Source organism: Passer montanus, unplaced genomic scaffold (assembly GCF_014805655.1).
Source record: "Passer montanus isolate IOZ18808 unplaced genomic scaffold, ASM1480565v1 scaffold11, whole genome shotgun sequence".
Lineage (NCBI taxonomy): Eukaryota > Metazoa > Chordata > Aves > Passeriformes > Passeridae > Passer > Passer montanus.
Genome location: NW_024357613.1, coordinates 5,697,469 through 5,724,092, shown reverse-complemented (window position 1 = coordinate 5,724,092; position 26,624 = coordinate 5,697,469). Strand labels below are relative to the sequence as shown.

Here is a 26,624-nt window from a genome sequence, read left to right as displayed (position 1 = left end):
CTTTAGTTCCTGGAAATCCTTTCTGTTTTCCAGGAATTTTGAAGTGATTTCTGGTAACTGTTGAACTGGTCTCTGTGAATTTCTTCCAAAAAAATTAGATATGTGGCTTTTCTAATCTCTTCTTGAAGGATTGTGGTAAAATTTGACATTCTTTCCTGACTCTTTTTTACCTTATTAAGGCAAAACTGAAAAAAAACCAAACTTCAAACTCATGAAACATAAAACCAAACCCCAAACCAAAAAAAAAAAAAATCCCCGCATTTTTCTCCAGCTTTTGCATATAGACATATTAGTAGCATATACTACAGTCTTGTAGGAGTTAAGTCCTAAATGCATTTACTTTTTTAATGTTAACTTATTTCTTATAAGTGAGTCACTTTTATTTTAAAACAAGTGAAAACCTGGATATAATTTCCTTCATTGTCTGTGTGTGGTTTGGCTTCTTAAGTGAGATTACAGACATAAACTAACATTTAAGAAGACAAATAGCATGAAGCCTAATGGAAAATAAAAATCCTGGCCTGGATGCAATATTATTAGCATTTTTCTATGGCCCTTTTGATGAGGTTAGAGAACTGGTTGTATCAGTGTTCTAATACATTTTATGACTCTTTCTAGAATGAAATTAAATTGTTTATGATTTGTCTATCTTTAGACCTATAAGTAAGGAAGTTAGAAGATGGTAACTGCCCAGTAAGTAGACTATTAACAAGCCTAAAACTTTCATGAGGACCACTGTAAGATGGTTTCTGTAAAATTTAGGCATTTAAATTTGCATATTATCTTATTTAAAGAAGTTTTGGAAAAAGAAGTTTTCTTCATGAATATTGAGAGGCTTTTTTATCTGGATATTGACAGTCTCTAGAAAAAAAAAAAAAAAACAACCAAAAAAAAACAAGGGAAAGAAACAAACATGTTGCTTAAAGGTAGTTCAAAACATTCTGTTACCCAAAGTAAGGAAAAGCACGTTTTAGCAAAATCTCCTGAGGCCATTTTTGTAGTCAGACTTAATTTATTACTTTGTTTCCTTTTGTTACTGTGAATCATAAGAGGCTAATTATTATGTGAGTGTGATAATTACATTGATATTATCAAGTGTATTCTGTAATACATTGCTTAGCATGTCAGAGAAAGCTAATGTACATCCCTTAAAGTGGGAAGAAATCTTATGGATAGTACCTTCTAACATTGTAGATGAATGTGTAGAGGTATTATTATTTTATCTGTCGTCCTTACTTGTGCTCTATTCTTACTGAAAGCAGGATTATTCGTAGTGATGCTATCAAAAGCAGTATTTTATAAGTAAACTGCATATTTTACCTATGTAATAGACTTTCAGTAATATTTTTAAGCTGTATTTAATTTATTAATTTTCAAAGTATTTTTGTGCTGATGAAAGGAAATATTCTAATGTGTGTTATTTGTCACATCTGACTTGAAGATGCTAGAATCTATCCAGTTACATTTAAAATAACTTTGAGGATACTTATAATTTGTTTGCACCTGGCTTTTAAACCTTTATCATCAGTTTTATAAGGTAAGGAAAATTTTGTTCAAATGAGATCCACAGTTACTATTTCCTCATAATGTTCCTTATTATTTTCCTACATTTAAGAAAGACCAACCAAACTCTTTCTCTTTTGATATTTGATTTTAACATTGACAATACAAACCTAACATTTAGCCTGTTGTGCAATCAGAAAACATACAGTTTTATTTGTCTTAAATCAGTGGACAATTCAAATCCTATTTAGGATTTGAATATACCTAAAATTTGGCAGTTTCATACAACTACACTAAAATGCCAATCAAAGTATAACTTAGATGCTGAAGCTAATAGTTCTATGCATTTTATACAGCAAAATTTGCAGGATCCTGTGGTTATGGCTTCATACAGTGATTCCAGGAATGCCTTTAACAGAAATTATATCTCGTTTCAAAAGCATGCTGTGTTTTCCAATAATTGTGCCTGTATTGCAATGTTGATATGTTTTGGGATGAAATATTTGTTTATAAGAAAATAATCTTGTCCAATATTGTGCAGGAAATCAGTAGCAATGAAAGCAAACCCCTGAAATTCCAGATCCTGCTTCCTTCCTCCAAACCATATGTGCACTCAGAATGGATAAAGGTTTCTGCTGAAGTGTGCTATCTTTTTCCGCAGTGCTGTATCCACATAAAACCAGCTTCAAAGTCAAATAACCAGCATTTTCTTTGTCAAGTAATCCTTTTCAACTTTTTCCTGTTGTGAGCTTCAGAAAGCTTTCAATATAATTTTGAAAAGAAGTAATAAAAACGTGGTATTGTCCAGATTCACACAGCTGTATTTGAAATCTATAATTCCATAAACTACATTACTTTATGGAAAACATTGTAAAGAAGAAAATTTTTCATTCATTTTTAACATCTTGTTTGAGAGTGATTCAATTTCTTAAATCCCGTTCCAGACAGAAATAACTGGCTAAGATGTAATTTTGTTCTGTATTTGTAGGAAGCACAAAGTCTAAGCTGTCAACCTTTAAGGAGTTCTTTGAACCACCTCTGTAGCTTTCAAATCCATAACGGGACCTGAAAGTGGATTATCAGTACAGTGCACAGCACACTTGATTAGGACTAAAATGCCTTCAGCAGCAGCCTCTATCAGTCCCTGTAGCTTAGCACCTACTGTGCCTCCTCCTCGCAGGGCTGTGCATGCCAGGCAGTGTTATCAGGTTTTTGGGATGAGCCTCTTCAGTGCCTTCTGGCTATAACTCTACTGGAGAAGTGTAGTCCATTCACACTTCCAAAAAGCCATCATTCCCATCTCTGTAAATGCCTATAGTGTAATACATCCTCTGAACTCTCAATAATGTGCTTTTGACTTATTATCTTCTCCATGTGGTACCTCCTTGCACAGTCATTGACTCCAATTACCAAATGGCCAATTTTGAAATTGGAACATGTCAGATAAAAGCATATATTTTAAAAGTATAATACCTGACAGAATTACTTTCATTCTGTCTTGAAACACTTTAAAAAAAAAGTTGTTTATCACAGATACCAGCCACTCCTTTCTCCCAAATTTTGCAGCTAATTGAACAAAGTCTGTCTGAGAATTCATGTTTTCTGAGCATGAAATAATCAAAAAAAGAGATTGAAATTTGTCACATCAGGAATACATCTGGGCAGCATAATTATCTCAGATTCAAAATATTGACCTGAAGTGAAGAAAAAGAAAAAAAATTCATTCCTAGAGAACTTCATATAAATTTAGTAGTAAAATTTAAATATGATTTCAAAGTAAAATGGTGGGAAGAAATGCTCCTGGGCTTTAAAATAAATTTTTCTCCAGGTTCTCAGTCCCATTTTTAATGTTATTTAAGAAAGAGGTTTTCATTGCTATATTTAAAGAGTTACTGTATCATAAAATATAGTGTTCATGTCACATGTGACTGATGCTAGTTTTTATAACACATTAATAAAGACCTGTATAACTGCCAGTAAATTTGTGCAGATTGGTGCATGTAGATAATATGGCTAAAATATTAAACAATGTATAGCTATTAAAAGCTAGTATGTGTATGTGCAAGACCTCTATTCAGTTGGATTGATATTAGAAAAAAAGAAACTTAATTTTATATCGTCAAACAAGGAAATCACAGTTAAAAGAAAATTAAGACTAATGTTACTGCTTTCATAACTTTGTTAATGTGAAAAATGTTATGTGTGAATGATTTTTGAATTTTTCTATCCAGGTTTCACATTTAAAAACCATGGAAGTTTTAATTCTGTGTATATAGTTCATACATTTGTGATATCATTAGAACCGGTTATTTTTGACTAAGTAATTTCAAGTAGTTTGCAAGCTTCATAATGACTGATTTGATAGACTGTGATCTGAGGTAATGTGACCTTCTGTTACGTGTTTAAGGGTTTAATTTTTCAGAGGACACAGACTGCAAAATAGCCTCTAGCTGTAATTAGATGGCATTAATTTATCATGAAACAAACAGGTGACTGTGACTGTACCTGAAACAAAGGAGAAATTATTTGATTTTAAATTAGCCAGATTTGCTATTATCTTGTTGGAAGTCCTACTTGGATGCTTTTGAAGCTTGCTTGAATGAGGATTTTTTCAAGTAGGTAACAGTAGCTCAGGTTTCATGGTATGCTGCTATTTCAAAAGTTCTCTACATGTAAGAGAAGGAGATATTTCCTAATAATTTGCTCTGGAACTTCTTGTTATCCAGTGATTCATGTAGTTAAGCAGTTTTGTTCTTTCTGCTGGGTTTTGTCACGTGTTACCTGGAGGTGATAACACAAAACATACAAGATGATGATCCTCAAAGGGGACCCTGGTGTGGAATGGAAATGGAAAATTGAATAATTCAGAAGGTTAACCTATTATTTTTGAAATTAGTTACTTGAGAGTAGGAAAATTTCTTTTGGGTGATAATTTTTGCCTAGATGAGTAGCAAGCTTTTTTTTTCTTCTGGATGTTATGTTTAAGAAAATTATTTGAAAACTGGGGAAAACAGGATGACTTGTAAGCAATAAATATAAATTCTGCTACAGCTTCTTGATAGAAAATGCAGAGTTTTTCATTTGAACAATTTCATGACAATTATTTTTGGACTTGTATAATTTGAACTATTTTAGATTTTCTTTTTCCTTGGAAAATAGTAAGGACATCTACATTCTATCTTTTTTGGTAAAATATTACTATCCTTTTTTTCCCAATGATCTGTATTTCTGAAGAAACAGTTATTCCATCAGTATTACATTGATGATTGATTTTTTCCTATTTGTTATGCTAAAAGAACTTGGTCATATAAAGGTTTTTTTAATAGAGTCAATTGATGAAAAAACCTAATGGATTTCAGGTACATTGAAAGTAATTATTTCATATCAATATTAATACGAAATTTTAATTATCCCAGATTTCACTCCAAAGATGAAGTATTTGAAGAATATTTAATTGCTCTGGCTTATCTTGCTTGGATTGACATGTCTGAAATATTCCTCTGTTGACCACCCAAAAAATCTAGTGAGCTTTATCTGAGTGGTTACTGTGACAGTAAAAACTGGAAGTGCTCAACTATCAGCTACTGTACACAGCCTATAAAACTTCATGGGCTACAGACTGAGCTGTGGATACATGATCCCATATTCCCTGGTGTCACTATTACAGGGCAGACTGCCTTATCCTTAACTCTGTGAATGAAGAAGCCATGTATGAGACCTCTGAAGCAAGTTAAGAATAACATACACAATTTTTTTACTGCTTTTAAGTTTTCTCTTTCTGTTTTTGAGGTAGTAGTGGAATTTCAGGCCATTCCTCCAGGATGTGCTGCTGGTTGCATCTGAGAACTAATGTTTCTGCCTACCATGGGTCTATAGACTCTGCTAAAAAACCTGCAAATCCTAACACCTACATTTTTCAAGCTGTGAGACAGAAATAGGTATTGGTATGGCTGCTTGTCCCCATACAAATGGCAAGATTTATGACTCTTCTGTCTGCTTATCTAAAGGCTTGCAGTGCATTCCTCTATTTGATTATTAATAAGGCTATCCTGAATACAAAGTAAAGCAGCAGTAAAGAAAAGCCTGCTTGAGAGCGAACAACATGACACAGTATGCTATGACAGCTTCTGGATACCACTATCCCTTTGTAATTGAGTGTCTCTGAACTGGAAAGCCAATTCTTTTATTTTTCTTTCCATTTTATAAAAAAATTGCAATGTAATTAATGGATTGTCTCCCAGTATTAAGCCAGTGAATTTGCATGACAAAGTCTTCAAAAATACTCAAAATATTTTATTTTTTTTACTATTATTTACATACTCAGTAACAAACAGGAACACAATAGTAAATTTAAAGTTACTGAATAAGTTTCTATTTCTTATGCAGCAGTGGAAAAGCACCATTTAAAAATTTTAATTCTTGTCAAAGCTTGAACTCATTTATGTGTCTTTGCCGAGCATCCTGGAAACATCTAATGCATAGACTTGCAAGCAAACTTACAAGGTTTCTTCATCTGGAAAATGAGGGTCTGCTTTTTTAATATATTCTTATATTCAGAATTCAGACACGTCTGTCTCCTGGTCTTAGCAGTAGAGTTCAATTTAAACTAAATAAATGTTCAATTAAACAGTGGTGTTTCCCCATGTGCTGTATCAGCTTGGCCAAAGCTGTATTCACTGCTGAGGAACCTGGCATTTTCAGTCATTTTGCAATTTAGTAGGACATGGAGAACTTTTGAGAGCCAGTTGATTTGAGTCTCGTATTGTAAAGGTTATGATGAACCTGCACCTGCCAGCATCCAAAATATTTTACTATATATTTTACTAAACTGAGATGAAAGGAACCTAGTGGATTTTTGACAACCTACAACTTATAAAAAGCTAGAAATGTCAAAATATATGGTCTACTTTATATTCCTTTAGGGTTCTTATTTTTAATTTCAGTGTCTACCTAGTGCAAAATGTGGAAATATTCAGGAGCAGAAAATAAGTTTTCCTTCCTCCTAGCAAAATATCCTAATCATAGAACAATAGAAACAGGTTATTCTACTTCTCTTTTTCTTAGGACTGGAAATATACCCTGAAACAGACAGACCATATGATGCCAGATTTAGTTTTTTTTTTTTTTTTTAATCACAGGAATAGAGAATAAGTCAGTGAGTGAGGGAAGAAATCACTGAATTGTGTATGTAGGCACACATCACAGCCACTCTCGGGAGATGCCATCTTCATAAAATTGTTTTATGTTTTGACTGTCACTAACATTAGGAGTTACCTAGATAGGCAAGGTCAAAATAAAATTTCTCTTTCTCTTTTTTTTTTTTTTTCATGCTGGGAGTAGTGGCTGAATCTTTATCGGAGAATTCCCTGTCTCTGGGATTCCACTGTCTCAAGGATTTAGAAATCAGCATAATGGAAAATGCAAGAATAAAAAAGGAAGGTTATACTGAGTTTCAGATACATGGAAATTAGAGAAGAAATCTGCTAATGTAAAAACTTCAGGAGAACCAAGAAACTGTAATGATTATTTCTTTTAATGAATCCATTTAGCTTAGTATATAATTAGGATTTCATAATTGTTTGTGTGATACTGGTTTATTCAACTATAATTGAATAAGTGCCCTCCATAGGAAGGCCTATGAATTATATCTTAATTTTCATTTTGTTCATGGAAATATCTTTTTATTGTCTCTGAATATCTATACGTATAATTTAACTAATTTTTAGATTTATGCAGCAATATAAAAGTATTTTCCCAAATCAAAATACTGTCTCACTATATGTCACCATTTGAATTACACTGCTTGGGTTCTGTAAGTCTTAGCAGCACAAAAGCTTGTCCATTAGAATGTTTCCCTGAACAGAGGAGTCCACTAACTTCAAAAGCAGTAGGTTGCCTTTCATGTTCATATTCCATTATTGTGCAAATAAGCATGGTCATTTTTTTTGAGTTTTAAAGAGTACTAGGCTTATACATTTACTGAACACTATCTAAGTTTCTGTGGCTTGAGCTCTGACACTTTTGGCAATATTGTTTACTGATTGTATGCATTATGTATACATATATATGTATGTACGTACAATATGTATGTATGTACAATATATATGTATGTATGTACAATATATATGTATGTATGTACATATATATTCTATGCTCAATCAGTTTGGATTTCCCTAGATATTGAATTTTTTCTTAAGAAGCTGCCTTTCCCATCATTGCCTCTTTTCCAGTTTGAAATGACTAATGCTTAAATAATTTTTAGTCACATCTTAGTGGCAAGGGCTTGCGCTTTTAAAGTAATATTATATGAGCATCTGCTCCTAATGCTCTTGCCAGAAATTAAAAGGCTGATCTTCAGGAAAAGAAAGGTTAACACCTCAGTTTTGTAGTGAGAAATGTGTTGCAAGAGGAAGATTTTCAAAAGCAAATAGCCTTTTATACTTAATACTATCAGTATTAAATATAAATACAGATATTTTTACTTTACCAACAGTTTATCTGCTTGGTTACTCACAAGACTGTTTACAAACTGAGTGCAGTTTTTCAAGTTTAGTTTGATCCAGTCACTGGATATTCAGCTTCTGAAAACTTCTTGATGAGAAAGCAGCAGTATTGAATGGAATTTTTTTAGACAGTACAAGTCCGGGTAGCAGCACTACTTTGGAAATGAAGGAGAGAGTGAATGAGTAACATTTCTTTCAGAGGCACAATACCTTGTAATTAGTGATCCTCTGATGATGGCCATTGTATGTCCATTAGAATTGACAGGTCTCTGTTAAAATGAGGGCTGAAAGGCCCACAAAGATACTTATAATTTTTCTGAGCCATTCCATGTCCCCACAGTAAGGACACATCTTCAAATTACTTTTATTGTCATAGTATTCTTAGTATTCTTGGCTTTTCCAGATCCAAGAATAAATTATATTACCCCAAAGTAATAACTTTATTTATATTACCCCAATGTATAACTTTACATTCTATGGACAATGATATCTCATTAATTAGAAAAGCTGATGCACAGCATTTTCTCACAAGCATATTTGCTTCATTTAAGATGAAGGTTGACTCAAAAGTATTCTAGAAATTGTTTATTATTTGGGGCATGTCCTACTCTGATAGCATGCCTTGTTTGGGGATGTTTTCTTTGCAGGATTGAGGTTATGCAGGGTGTAGTTTCTTGGATTCCTGTATTTACTGAGAATGAAGTTAACATCTACATGCAGATCAGGTCAAAAGAGCAAAATCTGAACTTTTTGCTCAACATATTTATCAGTCCAGGCAAACAGTCATTCTAAAATATCTATTTTAATTTGTGGAGACAATTTGGGTCACCTCAGTTCTATGCTCCTTTGTATGTTGTATTTTCAGTGAACTGTCAAGTTCACTATTAATGGATTGTAAGTAGAAAGCAAGAATCCATAAGTCTCCCTTCCACTGCCACACACACGGGTTGTGGAAGATCTGGAAGGGAAAAATGTATTCAAGTTTAACTACACAAAATAGTTACAATAGTGATAGTAGCTATGTAATAGTTAAATATACTTCATCCCTATCCTATTTTGCTTTAAATTGTTTTGTTAATATATAATGCTGTACTTTTTTTTACTTACAATACCAGAATGAATATTGAATAGAAAAAAACAACAGGTTTTCCTTAAGGTAAGTTCTAATTCTTGCTGGTTTATTTAATGCTCATCTCAAAGCTCATAAAAATAATGAGTTGCACTGTATCAGGTTTATGGAATTAAATACTTTGTGTTGAAGAATCTTTTCCAAAAGGATTGTTAAAGATGTTATTTTATCTCCTTTTTGCTTACTAGTGTTTTTTTTCCTTTTTTTCTTTGTTCCTCTACCAGGAGGCATTTTTGAGTGTGTGGAATCTGGTCCAATGGGAGCAGAAGAATTAGCCTTCAGATTTGCTGTGAACACAATCAACAGAAACAGAACTCTTCTGCCAAACACCACATTAACATATGACACACAAAAGATAAATCTCTATGACAGTTTTGAAGCATCCAAAAAAGGTAACCGTTTGCATATTTAGTTTCTTTAATGAAGAATTAAGCCTCGCTTAGTTTACTTTCCTGAAAAAAGTCTTTCTGATGAAGCCATATGCAATGAGACTGACATTATTGTCACTGACATTAAAGAGCTGCTTTATTAAAGATTGTAATGGTAGCTGCTTGACAATTACATTGCCACCTTTGCTCCCATTATCCCTCTCTAAAAGCTATTCCCTTAAATATTTAAAATCTGAAATAAATTTTGCTGAACATTGTGACTAGGGTGTTTCTTATACCATCTCCTGTGGAGTGAGAAATCTCACTGTCTTCAAAATTTATCCAGTAAAATGCCAAGCTCCCTCAAATTCTACTGAAACTGGGATTCAATTTTAAACATTCAATCACTTCAAGTGCATTTTCACAAATGCTTTTAGATAGTTAATCATAGACTTCAAAAGGGAAGTAGTAATTGTAATTTTGTGCATCTTATACCAGCATGGCATAAAAATAAGCATAAATATTAAGACTGTGCTTAGGACTACCACGATCAGGTACATGTCTAGGCCTGAGTTAAGCTCTTTTCTCCTAACTATAAATGATATGTTTACAGAAGAATTAAGAGTAAAAGTTAAGTTTGAACATTTTATCTAAATTTTAAAATCTTTGATTCTCAAAAAAAAAAAAACCAAAAAAAAATCCACATTTTCACATTGCTTTACATTTAAGTCAAGGACAACAGGCACAAGTTTCTGTGTCATTGTTGTATCCTTGAAAGCGCAAACACCAAAAAGTTCAATAAGTATTTATGGAAGAAAGTACAAAGCCTCATGTCAAAACTCACTAAGATTGAATTTAGCACTGTATTACATGTTCTTTAAAACCACTTTTTTATAAATTGAAGAGCTAATTTCGTATGAATGCTGCATGTAACAAGAGAATAAAAAGGGTGAAAGAATTGGAGGTCAGCCTGCGTTTCTTATGGCAGGTTTCTAGCCTAAATCTGCCAAGTGATCTGGGCCCAACATGTCTCTCCCAAGCATTAAAGACAAAAAGTTTATACAATAAGTGATTTTTGGTGTTATGGTGGGCTAAGAAGAGTGAAAACACTTGATACAACATTAGAAATTATACCTAAGGGAAATCTCCTGTGGCATGATTAATGTACATGAAGGACTTCTTAAAAGTGGAATTTAATACTAATTAAATATTCAGTCTAGAACTGAAGGGAAATTTTTATTGCTTTTACTATAAGAGATTAACAGAGAATCTTGCTAACCTGTTTACCTGTTTATTAGACAAATAAATAATTCAAAGATCCTTGTTAGGCATGAAAAAGAGTATCTTTATTTGCACAGAAATACACTTTGGTCATTGAAAGATTATTAAGAAAAATTGTCAGGAAAATTGATCATTTTTCATGTATGAAAAATTATAGGCTAAATATTTATGGCTAGCAAAATGGTTTCGTTGCAGAGTAACATGTATGGTAGAAGAAAGAGGAAAAAAATACACTTTTAATAGAGTATCATTGAGTTGTTATTCTAGTGTTTTGGATAATGGATTTAAGCAGGTCTTGAGAGAGATTACACTTTCCTTTCCATCTCAGCCAACAGTGAATAAAAGTGCTGAAACTTAATTCTGTTTCTTTCATTCTCCTTTCCTTCTCATCTTCCAAATTCAGCTGCTTCCTGACTCCTGCACATGCTGACCTGTGACGTCTAACAGGACATTTTCTCCCTGTTCTTGAGGGATGATGCAGACAGCAGAGAAATTTCTCCTGAGATCTCTAATACTTTAATTCTTTCCTGAGAAAATGCAACTACTTTTAGTCCTTACCTGGGGCTTGCTAGCCTGAATATTATCTTGCTAATTCTTGTTAGACTGTAATAGATGAAATTAGAATGACAATGTGCTATTGATTAGACATATTGAATAGAATGCATATATTCCTTTTTCCCACTTGCATCTTGGATGAGAATGCAACACTTTATTTGTAACTGCTCAGGCTACATCAAAATCTGTGTAATGTTCTAGTACTAATAGCTTTTTGCATCATCAATTCACAATACAGACAACTGCATTTGTGCTCACAGGTGCTTTAGTTCAGAATCAGAGGCTAAAGGTTAACACAAAATGGTTCATTTTATTATGATGGATCCAAAGCAGAATTTTAACAATGAAGTTTAAGCATTTGACTCATTTTTGTGGTTCATTATCATGTCCATTAGTGAGCAGGCAGGCACTGCATCAAAAATAGCCTGTTTAGACCTCTTATTAACACAAACTTTTGAAGTTGAATATAGATGAAATATTAGTGGCTTTTTAAAGGTACTGTATGAATAAGCAACCTGAAGTCAAGAAGATATTTCCAAGCTGCTGTTTCAGTGAAGAATAATGTAAATGCAAGAAAATATCCCTCAACATTCTAGGAAAATTGGTATGCATCTGATAGAGCCAGTGCCATATTAAATCACGTGTGAAAGCATTGCATTATTCACATCTCAGAAAGAGGAAAAAAAAAAAGTCCATTGAAAAGCCATCTGGTAGCTATTGCTGTTGTTAGTGATCCCATTTACTGACATTTGCATAAAGCTTGTTGATTACTCTTAGGAAGGGCAATATTAGCATAAATGTTTTTTTATTGAGCTAGTCATTTAGGCAACACACCGAATAGCAATGAAGATCCTGTGTGTCTGACAAGTTTATTTAAACCACTGGTGTTCTGCAGCAATAAAAAGGTATGCTAGCATAGTTTCTGGAATGCACTTGAAAGACTTAGCAATATTTTCATCAAGTTGAAGAGAATGTGCACAACAATTAATTTTGAATTGATGAGAAAAGCAATGCAGCAAGATGTGTTTCTACTGCTTGTTTCCTCAGCTGTCAGGAACATTGATGGTGGAGTAACAGAATTAATCAAATCCCATATAAATACTCATGTCTAGTTTGGTTTTCATTACTTCTCTCAACCAAATGAGTTGCTTTCCTAGAAAACAACTGTCTGTTTTTCAGAGCTGCATACTAGTGAAAGTTATGCCCGTGGTAGAGAATGAGATAGGAGCAGGGCATTGGCCAAAACTCAGTATTGATTATTTTTACTTGCCTTCTTTTTGGAATGTCCTAAAAAATATTCAACAAGATGATACTGGAGTATGCCGTAGGAGATGATACAGATCAGAGACTGCTAATGAACAGTACAGGTAGGGCCACCATGTACCAGAAAACAGGAAGCTGAGCCACTTGAGTACAGCAGTATCATGTCAGCAACTCTCAGGGCCAGTTTATTTACTCATACAAGTATAGCAAAACTGAGCATTTCTAGTTTTTAAGAAAGGACACTTAATTTTTTTTTTTCACTAACAGACAGCAATTTAATTTTAGGGAAAATATTGGTTTTTAAATTGTACTAGCCAACATGCCTATTTCAGATACAGAAATTCAAATGTCCATTTAAATGAAATTAACTCTGCGCCTGAAAAGTAACTGTGAGGTACTTCACATGTAAAATTTCTAATTAGGACTTCAGTAGAAATAGTGGTGACTGATTGAGGAAGAAGTTATCACTTAAACAACCCAGATTAGGATACTGTCCTATTTGACCCTTTTCCAAATGTAAGATGCAGCTAAGCACAAACCTGTTTTATTTGTCAGTACTTTTAAAAAGACACACAATTGCTGGCCTTTATCACTTCCACTGACATAGGAATGTTTAATAAACATAGCTGAGCACTATTTAGATGTTAAGAGTCAATATTATTCAGTTACTAATGAAAGCATGGAAGCATATTCTGAAGTTGAAATGCACAAGTGAAAGTGTTACACAAGACGGGAGCTCTGTCAGTAAGACAATCATATTTCATGGAGTGCCTTTTGTTTAATATGAATTGTGCAATACCTTCTGGCACACTGCCTTTTTTCCTCTCATCATTGACAGACTTCTGTCTCCTCTTCAGCCTGCGATCAGCTGTCCCTTGGGGTGGCAGCCATCTTCGGACCATCGCACAGCTCCTCAGCTAACGCCGTGCAATCCATCTGCAACGCCTTGGGAGTTCCACACATCCAGACCCGCTGGAAGCATCAGGTGTCAGACAACAAGGACTCCTTCTATGTCAGCCTCTACCCGGATTTCTCGTCACTCAGCCGTGCCATCCTTGACCTTGTGCAGTTCTTCAAGTGGAAAACAGTTACTGTTGTTTACGATGACAGCACTGGTAAGGCCAAAGCGTCAGGCTATGTGCAGATCTATTCACATACACAAAGAGAGGGAGGAAGGGTGTCACTACTCATATTTCATAATTTAGGAAATCTTTAAGAGTTTGCATAAATTTTACTGGTAAGGCAGTGTATAACAAATAACGTGGACTTATTAGCATAAGTATTCTCATAAGTATGCTTCAGTTGCTGAATTCTGCGTGTTTGAGCTCACAGCTGTCAATAAATTGGTCACACTCTGTCTGTGTTTTCTGCAGTGTCTTAACAGTTGCTAACAGCTATGTCTTTTGATTTTACTTAAACTTGGAAGAAAAATATGGTAACTTGAAAAAAACACTAGTGTGTTCAGTGAAGTAGAAAGCTTAAATTCTGGTGCTGTTTTTGGTGTTGGTTGAGTTTGAAAACAGATGCCATATTTGTTTGAAATTTTAGTATCTGTTTCTTCAGATAGAAGTGAAGAAGGAGTCTGGTTTCAGCTCCTAGCAATTGGACCAAAAGGAAGTTTGGAGGCTTGTTTTACAGATGACTTACAAGAGTTAAAAATTAACTCCTGACTTTCCAGCAGAAATGTACTAGTTTATCACCTTTCCCTTAGTCACCCTAAAATTTGTTTTGCCTTTCAGTTTCATCTTGACGGTGATATCTTTGAAACATGCTGTAAAACTTACATTTCATTTGAGGTCTAGTGGTGGTTAGAAACAAGACCTTGGTTAAGAAGAAAATATTATTGCAATGGAATATACAAGGAAGGTGCTTGGCCAAAGAAGACATATTAAATCTTATGGGGAATGCTGGCAACTTTTTTCATGCTGGTTGATCCATCATTGTCAGGAAAAGAACATAGGGAGCCTCAAATTCTTCTTGTGGTTCATTGAACTGGAAGTCTGTTGATGTGCTCATTACATGATGCTATTCTCTATCCAAACCTGAAATCAAAAAAAATAAGATCAGGAAACAAAGTGAAGCTACCTGTAGGGAAGACTAACTGTGCTAGATAAACAGCAGTTACTAGATCAGGACAGAACAACTGTTTGCTGTTCAAGCTCAGATAAGATGCATGTGTAGCTACCAAAAGGTGAGGAGGGAGCAGAGAATATGGTGCATATAAGTCTTTATAACGATATTTTTCTATATGCCTTTTTAAAAATTGTAAGGCAGTGACATTTAGAGGTTGCCTCACTGCAAGTTTGTTGGCTGGTGTTGCCAAAAGTTTCAGGTAATCAAACTTTTGATTTAAGCTTTAAAATCAAACTATATCATTATAGACCTAAGGGAAGCAATATGTAGCTTTGGGTTTTTTTTTCCCCTCTCTTGTTTTCTAAATTTTTATTTATTATTTTTCTGAAATAGGAGAGGAAGCTAAATCCTCAAATTTTAAGCAAATGATGATAGAAAGAAGTAAGTTGTGGTGATGTAAATTGGAGATATTTCACCTTGATTTGGAGTCTTAACTATTTTTTCAAGAGGCAGGTTACCTCTTAAAAAAGTAATTTCAGTTAGAAAATTGGTATGTTTTAATACTTTGAAACTGTTTTGCTCAATAATTTTAAGTAATTCTCTTCTGTCCAAAAAAAAGTAAATAAAAAGAATAATTCATGTTTAATGGTCTTTTCATATCCAGAGATATGTTGTTGACAGCCTTGATAGACCTGATCTCAGTAAAGCATGTTTTGAAGCAAGGACATAAATAGAAATGGGAAAGAAAATTAAAAAGAAGGTTTTCTTGTACATATTGTGATCTAGTTGTTCTACTTGGTATTACTGTTAATATTCGAGAGAGAAAAAACCCAAAACAAAACCTCTTCTGGAACAATTTTAAAATAAATTTCACAATGAAGTAGTAGATTGAGTTATTTAATATATTCAAAAAGCATAAAGAATTGTTCCAGGATATAATCTCTTTAAAATGATATTTCTTTCTGGAGTGGCCAGGCCCTTTATGTTATAATATTGCTTGTTCCCATAATCTCATCTACAATATTTTTTGTTTTTCCCTTGAAATCTATTTCTCTCTGAAGAGGCATAAAAAATCCAGTCCATTTTAAAAAGGTTATCCTCTCTCTTTTTTGTGGTGTGTTCTGTAAAGTGAACTTAAATTCTACTTTTTAAAGACTGTCAAATTCTCTTTGTCAGTAGCATCTCCTATGGATAATTCCAGGACTTTTAAAAGCAAATTACACTGCTGGGAAGTCCACAGCATCTCTTGCCTCTGAAGTACATACAGGAACATCTCTTAGCTATGAGAAACTGTTAGTCTTAAGCAGATTTTATATCTGCTGGAGTTCAAGTGCAAACTGGTGGTTTTTGAGGCAGGGGGAGAGGAATTTTTGGAAGGAAGTAGTTGCTTGACCTTGGGAAGTGGTTCTCTCCTGTCATAGGATAAGACAAATATTCAGTTGCGAGTTTAGGACTGGAGCTGAATATGACGTTTCAACTAAGTTTTAGAAATTGTGTTGTATGACTTGTGCCATTTAAGACTTAATTTCAAATTATTAAAATAAGGCAATGAATAAAAAATATTTATCACTTTTTATGTCTGGTTTATCCCTTTGATCAGTGATTCCTTAATGTAAGATGGATATAATTCTTAATTCCTTTTTTCTTTGTTTCTCTTTTAATCACTCACATTTTGCACTCCTTTATTGAATGGTTGTTGAGGATGATGATGTATGCCTTTTATGACAATTTAGAGCTATGGATTTCCTTTATCTCAATGTACAATTTCCCAAAAGACATGCTGGTCAAGACAATAATATGTTGGTATAGCAGCTACAGTGATAATTTAATTGCTAAAACTAATATTTTTTGGAGATTCATATTGCTTTATGTATTTTTATCATTATTATTCTAAATATGGATACAAAGGGAGCTGACACTTTTGTTGCAGAGAGGAAGAAAAGGTGTAAAGCATGCATAAAGTAGGTCTGGATAATTCTCCAACAGATTATCAGGGCTTACCCATATGTCAAGGTCCTGCAAGATGGTAGGTTGACTCTGAGGGAAAGCTTGATTTCATGTGTCCATTTAACTATTTACATTTCTAAAAATATGTTTGTTTCCTTAAATGTTAGGGCTCAGTTTTATGAATTTTCTAAGGAATTGCTAATATTTTGTAATAATAAAGGAGAGATAGATACCTGCTTCACAGCTAAAAAAAATAAAAAATTGTGTCCATGTTCTTCATCTTTTCAGTATGGGATATATCTTCTAGGGTAAAAACAAATTGTAAAAGCTGTGTGATTATTTGACTTTCTGCAGCTAGTAAAAGGCCACGTTAACTCTAGTGTCAGTCCCAGAGGTATGCTAGAGACCAATACTCCAAGTGCACAGTCTAGCTGCCCCTGGACAGCACCATCATGTCCAACTTCATTCAATCCCCCAAGTTTCTACCTAGTATGAAGGAAAGCCATGTATGTGACTGATCCCTGTAAGCAAAGTCTTCCATACTATTTTTTGTGCCTTTCAATCCACAGAGTAGCTGCCTTCAAAAAGTAATATGAAGTGTCCCTGACTCTGAGAATAGGATTGTAACTAGATGATGTTTGAGATTCCTTCCAACCCAAATTATTTTATGATTCTGTGAGATGTATGAAATAGATATTTGTGTTTGGTCTGGATCTAATTTGATTTGAGACAGGATGGTATGAAGCTGGTAAAGGGGAAGTCAGTGCTTGTTTAGAGCCCAGGTTGAAATAAGAGAGAAAATTTGGAATCCCAGTCTCCCTTTGTAATAATCTTAGAGATTACTACAAAGAACAGACATTAATTTGTTTTTTCCCTCTTTGAAGCATTCTCCCTATATTCTCAGAGAAGGAATAGCTGTACACCTTACTCCTAATTTGAGAAAAGGCTTAAGTTGCTTTTAATGCATTGTGGGTAGCAACTAGACCCTGGCCCGTGCTTTATGATGCAGAAGTGGCTAAGTCAGAGAAGATGAATGTCTGCAGTCCAGACTGAGCCTCAGAATACTGGTTTGTTCTGCGCTCATCAGACCTGCCTCGTGTTCAGGAGGCTGTAATGAGGAATGCAAGATAGCTTGCCACAGGAGAAAATAGAGGTTGTGCCATGCTGAAATAGGTACAGGGAAGCTTCTAGAGGGATATGATCAATAACAGTGGAGTGGGCAAAGATCAGGTTGGGTACAGTGGAATAAGGAAGACTCAAGTCTGTACAAATAAGATGAAGTAGATGAATAAACTAGAAAGGTTAATTCTACCTTGACTAGGTAAAAAGAGATGCAGTTTTTACTGTGGGGATATGGTAATAGAAATAAAAATGAACATAAAATGGATAAAGGTTTTAATATTATAATAAAGCTTCTGCCCTCATAGTATTTTATGGAGTAGGTATTGTGGCACTAAGTAGATGAGATTTTTCTTTCAGGAAATTAGAAATGTGTGAGTCCTTTTTTTGTGGATCTCTGTTTTAAGAGTCCTGCACTCACTTTTATTATTTAATTTTTTTTTCATTAAAAAATAGCTACTTTCTGCTTCTTTCTCTGATTTAATTTCCTTTTTTTTCTATCTTTCAATACTCTTTTTTTTAATATAGCCCATCTTTGTATGGGGAAAAAAATCATAATAGGGCTCTAAAACATTTTTCTTGCTAAAAAAGGTAAGTATTGCTTCCTTTGGTCATTTTAAAGGGAAAAGCATATTCCTTTTAACTAGGATTTCATATTAAAAAAAATGCAGAAACAGGAAAAGCCCCAGCAATCCCTCCCCCACCCCCAAAAAAACCTCAAAGAAAACAACCAAACCCCAAGACTAAAAAAACCTCCTAGCAGGATGTAATGAGAGGCCAGTTACTTTTTTCCTCCCTTAAAGTAATTTAAGGTCTCTTTGTTAATTAAATTCCACTAAACTGTCCCTGGACACTAATTAAGTCCTTTCAGATTTACAGATTTGCTACAGTCAATTGTCTTTAAGAAAGAAAAGTGGAAAAATGACAATATGTTCATCATCTGCATGTCCTAATGGATTTAATTGGTCTCAAAACAATAACTTAATTTCAAGTACATTTTCTAATCTCTGTGCTAAAAAACCAGACTAGACAAACTGTAAATAAATTTTTGAAGCTCAGACAATTAAAAAAAAAAGGAAAAAATACATGAACAATTAGATGATGAGCTCTTAAATTATAGTGGCATTTGTATAGATATATATTGATACTTTTATATATCAACAGAACAAATTGATATAAACAGGGTTCTGGATATTTTTTCTTAATTAACTTTTGTTTTGGTCTTGAGTGAATGAGTATAAACACCAAAAATCTGTTATATCTATGAACAGAAGCCAAAGTAAATGCTGAAAAATTATTTCAGAAATAAAAATGTTTTGAGCTGGTCTTTAGCACTGAATCCTGTGCTTTAACTGAAATGAAGGAAGTTGAAAAATGTCATTTTGTTGCGATGTTCACTCTAGTACGCAGGTGGCATTGATTTGTAATGAAATGATAATTTCTTTATTGAGACCAGTATTAAAATTCCCATTATCTAATTCCCATTGTATTTGGTGTTATTTTGGCCTCACTTTGATTTTGTGTGCAATTCTGCCCCCCAGAATTTAAAAATATTATTGAGGTACTTGAATGTGTCTTGAGTAGGCCAACAAAGCTGGTGAAAGGGCTGGAAGGCATGATGTCCCACGAGGACTGTGGGATATCAATATATTGGTACTTTGATATATCAACAAAACAAGTTGATAGCTAGGAACATTTAAGTTTTAACAAAATAACAGGTGTCCTTGAAAGGCTGGGGAAAATTCACCTGATGAGTTTGGTGGTTTGTTGGTGTTTTTTCTAGGTGTCATTTAAAAAAAATATTTTGGTTTGGTTTTTTATTTTTGTTTTGTTTGTTTATTTATTATCATTAATTTTTATTATTTAATTTTTTCAACATCAATGTTTTCATACTGATTTTTCTAGACAGAACAGAAAAAGAAAAGATAGGTAAGGGTAACCTTCAAAAGTCTTTATCAGGATTATTTACTATCACTGGGGCTAATGTATCTATCAAATGTACAGAAACATTAAATTATAAATGAATATGAAACCACTCCATTGCCATTGATACTGATTTCTCAAATTGAATTTATATTATGCAGAGATGAAAACTGTGTGTAACCGCACCTGTGTGTACTTTTGTATATTTATAATGTTTTGACTTGTGCAGTTTTAGCTAACATTTATTCTGGCTTTATGAAGCAGATGCAGAATTCAGAGTAGTGGTTGCTTATGATGGGCCAGGGTACCTTTTCTGCAAATAAATAAATTTTTGTATTAATCATATCAAAGATAGAGATTGGGGTGCATAACTCAGCACAGAATGTTAAATGGAACTAATTCATTCCTCATTTGTGCGGTGTCAATTAACAGTTATTCTGTGTTGCTTCAGTGGAATGAATGAAATGAGTACCTAAAGGACGGTTATATTTACCAATGTGAACAAAGCAGACTTGAAGCTTCCCATGCATATAAGCTGGGATAGCATGTAGTTCTGTTCTACATCTTTTCAGTCACCAGTTCAGAGAGCTTACAGCATTTGTAGCATTTTATTGAATATTTTTATTGAAGAAAAAAGACTTTTAAGCCTTCTTTAATAAATTCAAATTTGGTAAAGTTATAATAATTAATAACACTAATAACGTGGACAATGAAGGAATATTATCTTGAATTATTACATATTCCATAACGTATTTTAAATACAGAGTGTTTTAAGTGCTGTGCACGGTAGTTTCAAGTGAAGATTCCATTAGTACTTATGTGCTAAACCTGATTGTGGTATTTGGATGTAGCTGGTTGGTGTATTCCTTTACTAAGACAGTTATTGCACATTTATTCTGCAAAGTCCAGAAATATTTTTCTAGTGTTATATTAATATATCAGTAGTATGGAGGACGTTGTGAAGTTAAAATTTTACTTTCAAACACTTTTAGTCTTTATGCAGATGTTTGCAGTTACTTTAGCTAGTGGTCTGAAGGAAAAGTGTTCAATTCTGTTGTTCGCTTAGGGTAAATGGGCCTGTAATTGTTCTTTGAGAATAATTCTATACAGATTTTAATCAATTTTTTGAAAGCAAAGTAAATGTTAACACATTGACAAAATGCATGATTCTAGCCCATCTTTTAGGAAAACATGTTAGTACAGCTCTCACCCATATTTTGACCAATAATTTAATTTGGACTTACTGCAATAAGACTCAGTATTACAAAAATATATCTATGAATTTAAAATAAATAAGTTTTAAAAATACATAAGGTGCTTTATAGCATTTTTCTATGAGTCTAAGGAACAGAGGTGGAGGTAGTATTTCCGTAAGTTATAACAATGAACATGTTCCAAATAGTGCTTTAAAATGTTTTGCTTTTGTGGGGTTGAATAAACTTAAGAACTGAAACCTTACAGAAAATTGCCTAGGAAACTTCTGATCAAATGAATTGTTTCATGAAGAATGGAAAAATTTTTATTATGTCCAAATACAGAAATATATGATAGGAAAACTAAGTGAAAATGGAAAGAGGAAAACTGAGACAAGATCAGTTTCGCATTCTTGTATGGGGCGTACATTTAAGATTTTTCCAAACTGAAGTACAATTTTATTTCAGTATTACATATTTTATCCTCTGGCTGGGAGAACACTGTGAAATATACTTGTGATAGTCCCTTTCTGAATTGCTCTGCATCACTCTCAGTTCAAATATTACTGTCCTGATTAATTTCAGCTTCAATTAGAGAGTTTTTTCTCTCTTGCACTCTTACCAAATATTTTCTTTCAAAGCAAAAATGAAACTGCTTTTGTTTCCAAGAGTAAATGCACTAAACTGGTGTAAAATCCATCTGAGGATGTTCATTTATGCATCTTTTCAAGCTAAGTCCATTTTGGAATGGCTAACTTGTTCTGTTGCATCTTTTGTCATTGATTCTGACATCTTTGACAAAATCTGTTATCCTTTGACAGTGCTGTAGCTCTTTTTTTTTCACTCTTCACCCTCATTAAATTGCACTGCTCATACATCATCCACTTGAGAGATCATATTTCATACAATTATGATAATGAATTTGAAATGCCCAAGATATTAATTCTTATTGCTGTCACCATCATAATACTGAATTAATGATAAAACATTATGAAAATGTTCAAAAAAGCATGTTTAGAAAACAGAATAACAACAACATTTCAAATCAGGCATATCATAATAGAGCATTTGACATAACAGATCATAAATGTCAAATGTAGATGGAGACTAGAAAAAGATGGCAAATCTAATATATCAATAAGGCATAATGTTGAAATTTCAGCATTTCCTTAAATTATGCTATTTTTTCTTATATTTTTACATTAGACACAAAGGTGAGGAAAGGATGGACAGGACTCCGAGGTTTGTTTTTTTTTTTTTCTTTTTCTAGCTGCTGTATGCTGCATCTGATAGTACTCATGTGGCATGAGAAAAGTTTTAGGGTGATCTTCAAGATCAAAACTGTTCCATGAACTGAAGGTTTTTTCTGAACTTTAGTAGCACATTGATTCTCTCTTGTGGATTTTAGTGGGATGGCGTAGAGGGATTTTTTCACTGCAGTACTGCAAAGCCTTTATTAGAAAAGAATTGTTACTGGAAATAAGCTGAATTGGGATTGGCCTATTTGCAACTATAAAAGATGTTTGCACCCATGCTCTGATGTGCTTGCTTAGCAGATTTAAGGAAAACAATAAAGCTGATTATTGCCTTGCTCTTCAGTTACAGCTGGTTATGCTGAAACAGCAGTACAATGGATTTAACATTCTGATGCTTAGACCCAAGATGCAGAAAAATTAAGTGATATGCACAGTATCAGAATAGAAATCTTGACTGTCTATGGAGTTAAACCTAGATGCATAGTTTTCTTGTTCAGTGATTTTTTTAACCCTAAAGCTAGTCCGTTCTATATATGCTATTTTAGTAACTACAACTTCAATATTAGCCATTAATATAATTTTAAACACTTCTCTTTTCCTGTACTAAAAAATATTTTTTTTCGTCTAAAAGAAAGGGGGGGGTTGGAATTTTAGTTTGGGTTGGTTTTTATTTTTTTCTGGCCTAGTCTAGGCACTTATAAATTTTTTCTCAAAAATGAGATTTGTATTTCAAATGCATATACGTACCTGCACATACATGTGTAATTAAAGACATAGTTCTGCTTTTTTTTTTTTTTTGCTGTTTGTTTGTTTTAGAAGGGAGAATTTTTCTCAGATTCTGAGAACTGGAACAGGCTGTCCAGAGAGGTGGTGGAGGAACTTCCACCATTCCTGGAAGTTTTCGAAGAAAGTACTTGGCACTTATGGCTAAGCTTGAGTTGGTGTGGTGGTCTTTGGTCAAAGATTGGGCTTTATGATCTTGGATAATGTATCTGTGATTCCTTTCTATTACACAGTCTAGGATAAAAATGCCAGAAGAAAACTACCTAGGCTGAAATGTTTTCTCTGATTACTGGCATGGCTACTATCCAAGAGATAGTTTTTGAAAATATTTTCAGTAGGAAATAATGTAACTTTTCTTTGCCCTCTCCTACTCAGTGGTCCAGAACTGGCTTTTCAGGGTGACTAAAATTTTAGCTAGTAATATGCTCAAAAGAACCATATTACCTAAACCCCCCAACTTTTGCTTCCCCTCTTCTCAAGAATCCCAACTTGATCAAATTGTTTTTTCCTAAAACATAAAGTGCTGCAGTGTAAATTCCTTTCAATGTGTTTGTATAGCCAAAAGGTCACATATGGGAAAAGTAGAATTTGGAATGAATTCCCTAAGATATGATAGAATATATCTGTATATTCTAAGGTTGTTCTGTTTCATAAACTGTTGTTCTGTTTTATCTCTGGAGAAGTGTTTGGTGAGTAGTCACACTGTATAGTTTGATAAAGAGACAGGGACATAGGTATAGGTAGTTGGACATTGTGCTCACTTTATACATCTGCACTTCTCCATCCAAAGGAATTTATGCCATACAAATACACCTCCAGAACTCATTTGAGAAAAGACTACTATTATTGTGGATGACTTGATTGTATTGGCTTGTCTTCATGAATCAAATTTTTAAATTTTCAGCTAAAGACATTTGAAACAGGACAGCTATACTTTTGACAAAGAGTTTGTTAAATAGTATTTTCTTTGTCAAAAATTTTTTTAAGTCAGTTACCAGATACATTTCCTTCTTTTTACTGATATAGTACTATTGTTTCCCTTGTAGAAGCCAGATTTAACAGCAGAATAAGTCAACATACTACTAGATATCCTTGAACTCCTCTTCATGTCACTGCCACTAATCATACCACATTTTAAATATTGCGGGTTGCAAATGGCATCAGACTCTAATGCATTAATGCTTGTAAAATATATACGTGCATACATATATACTATTCAGATTGCTGTCCAATCCTTTACCTAAAAGATTGACAAATCCTGCCAAAATGTTGGACTGTACTACTAATATTGAGCTACTAATAAGAAGCTGCACTAATTATGTTTACAATGAAAAGACAATTGTTTTTTCTGGACTACATGTCTTAGAACTTTTTTCATTAAAGACAGCATTGTTACTGTATTTAAATGGGTTTAAATATAACTGGTGATAATTTTAAGGATGCTTTACACTGCTGGAATTGGGTGAAATTATATTAATATAGTATAAAACCTTACTACAAATAAATATGAAAGGTCCATCAAGCTGTCTTTTTCCTTTGTCTCTATTTCCTCTTTGCTTTTCTTAATGGTGTTGCTATATTAGCAGCACAAACACAGAACAGCCCACTGTTAGAGAAACCCCTACCAGCTAGTGCAATTTCTTTTTAATCCTTTCACTAGAGGTTTTGTTTTTGTTTTTTATTTTTGTTAGTTGAAGATGATAAAACTAAATGTTAGAGTTCATGGGTGATCTCTGTGAGTCATTTTGCAGCAATTCACTGTTCCAGTTGATGTGAAACATTCTATCAATGCTAATAAACCAGCATTCTTCTCCCTTCTACCCATACCCCTTTCAAAGCCCAATACGCAACGAGATTTTTCTGAGACATAACCTAAATAACTGGGCAGGGGGCTGTCAGGGAAGGCGAAGAGTACCGAGAAGTGTAGGAAGAAACAACTTGCTAAAAATAGAAAGACTGCTTTCTGGTTCTGCAAAGCAGTATATTATTAGTTTTGAAAATTTTGACGTGGTTAAGATAAGGAGTAGCCTTTAAAAGAGCATTAGTGTTTTCTTACAGAAAAAGGTTGATGTGTTCAGCCTATTGCAAAGTGCACTTGCTTGCATTCTTCCTGTGCAGCACAAAGGCAGCATTAATGGAAATGATAAATAGTTTGATGAGCAGGCCAGGTGGCGTAGCAATGGCCTGCAAGACTGCTGAGCTGGAGACAGGTTTTAAAACAAACTTGGGGTTCTTGCTTCCTGGACTGGTTGAAGTTGAACATGTCGAGGAGGTAATGTGATTGATCTCTTTGGAGGAAGATGCCAGCTGGAGAGCTCACAAACTGCTCCTTCAGGATTCTCCTTAACGATGAATTGATGGCAGCTTCTGAAAAGAGTTACTCACACCGCACTCTTCCCAGCCATTCAGAGGTAGGGCTCTATCACAGTAGCTGCTAAAAGAAGGAATTGAGAGTTTGAAGGGACAGGAAAAAGGTGTCCCTGGTGAAAGAAAATGCAGGAAGTACATTCCCAAAATGCAGCTATTATTTCTATACTGTTGTAAAATAGCTTTTTTTTTAGGGGCTTATACACACAAATGGTTGTATTCTGTTTGTTTTGGGTTTTTAAATTTGTTTTTGTTTTTGAGGGTTTTTTTTGGTTTTGTTTTTTGGGGTTTCTTTTGGGTTTTTTTTTTTGTTTCTTTTGTTTTTTTTTTTACACTCCGATCTTGTAAATCCTAGTAAAATAAGAGGTCACCTTTTCATCTGAGAACTGCAATTCATATTATATTTTAAATCAATTATTTTAAAATTATTCTACACAAGTGTTGAATTAAAAAGATTCTGAATCTCCTCAAAATCATGGTGAAGAAGGGACTTGTTTTGTTTTGTTTTAGCATCATAGTCCTTGTAGTTCTTGCATTATATTCCTCCCTTCATTGGAGGTTCTGATACCTCTTATTCTGATAAGCTACATATGTGTCCTTTTGAAACTGTACCTTACTTATTCAGAACCTTTTATTTCTCAGTACATGACAGCTTGTTACTTTTGTCCTGCATAACCAGCTTCTTATGACATTTCCTCTGATGTCAGACAACAGCAATGAAACTTTGGTATTATCAGTAGCTCAAGAATCTTAGTCTTGAATTAATGTGTAAATATGTTTGTTTGACCTGAAACGACCAATATGCACAAAGGGTAGAAGGGTAGAAATTGAGTCCCACAGAAAAACTGCACATAATAGGAACAAACAATCTTCTTCGAGTCTTAGGAATCTCAGTAATCCAAATGGAGAAAGTGAAAAAAATAAAACAAATTTTGGTAACATCTAAAAATGAAAGCAAACAATTTGTCTGATTTCACCTGATGTAGTCAGTACTAAATGTTAAAGAGACTAAATAAGGTAGAGCTCATTTTTTGCTACTCTGAGGCATTAGTTTTACTGTAAAAAGCCTTTAACATATGATATCCGATAGCTGCAAAAGATTGAACTCCAAACAGATTTTTACTATAAAGCTAAGGGCACAATTAATTTATATCCTACATGTATTGCCTGGTTAGCCCTCAACTCTTTAATGTTCTTATCCCCTGGAACTTTTTTGGCCATTGCTACCGCAGAAACTACTCCTGCAGAAGCCCAGATGTTAGGGTGTTCAGGGGAAGAGAGGATCAGTGGCAGCCAGGAGTTGGGAAGCAGTTATTGTCCATAGATGAACCCAAGGGCTGCAGTTTACATTCAGGACCTTG

At 33.9% G+C, this 26,624-nt stretch overlaps 1 protein-coding gene across 4 annotated transcripts in view; it reads left to right on the top strand.

The window, feature by feature from the left end:
- GRIK2 (glutamate ionotropic receptor kainate type subunit 2) overlaps window positions 1-26,624 on the top strand; it is a 358,568-nt gene that overhangs the window by 109,325 nt on the left and 222,619 nt on the right. For 3 of the 4 annotated variants that reach the window (XM_039728175.1, XM_039728189.1, XM_039728182.1), the window contains 2 exons: window positions 9,360-9,527; window positions 13,460-13,717. In XM_039728175.1, coding sequence (XP_039584109.1) covers window positions 9,360-9,527; window positions 13,460-13,717 — 426 coding nt within the window. Of the gene's footprint in view, window positions 1-9,359; window positions 9,528-13,440; window positions 13,718-26,624 lie in introns of those variants that run through there. The other variant, XM_039728197.1, reaches the window with a different exon arrangement.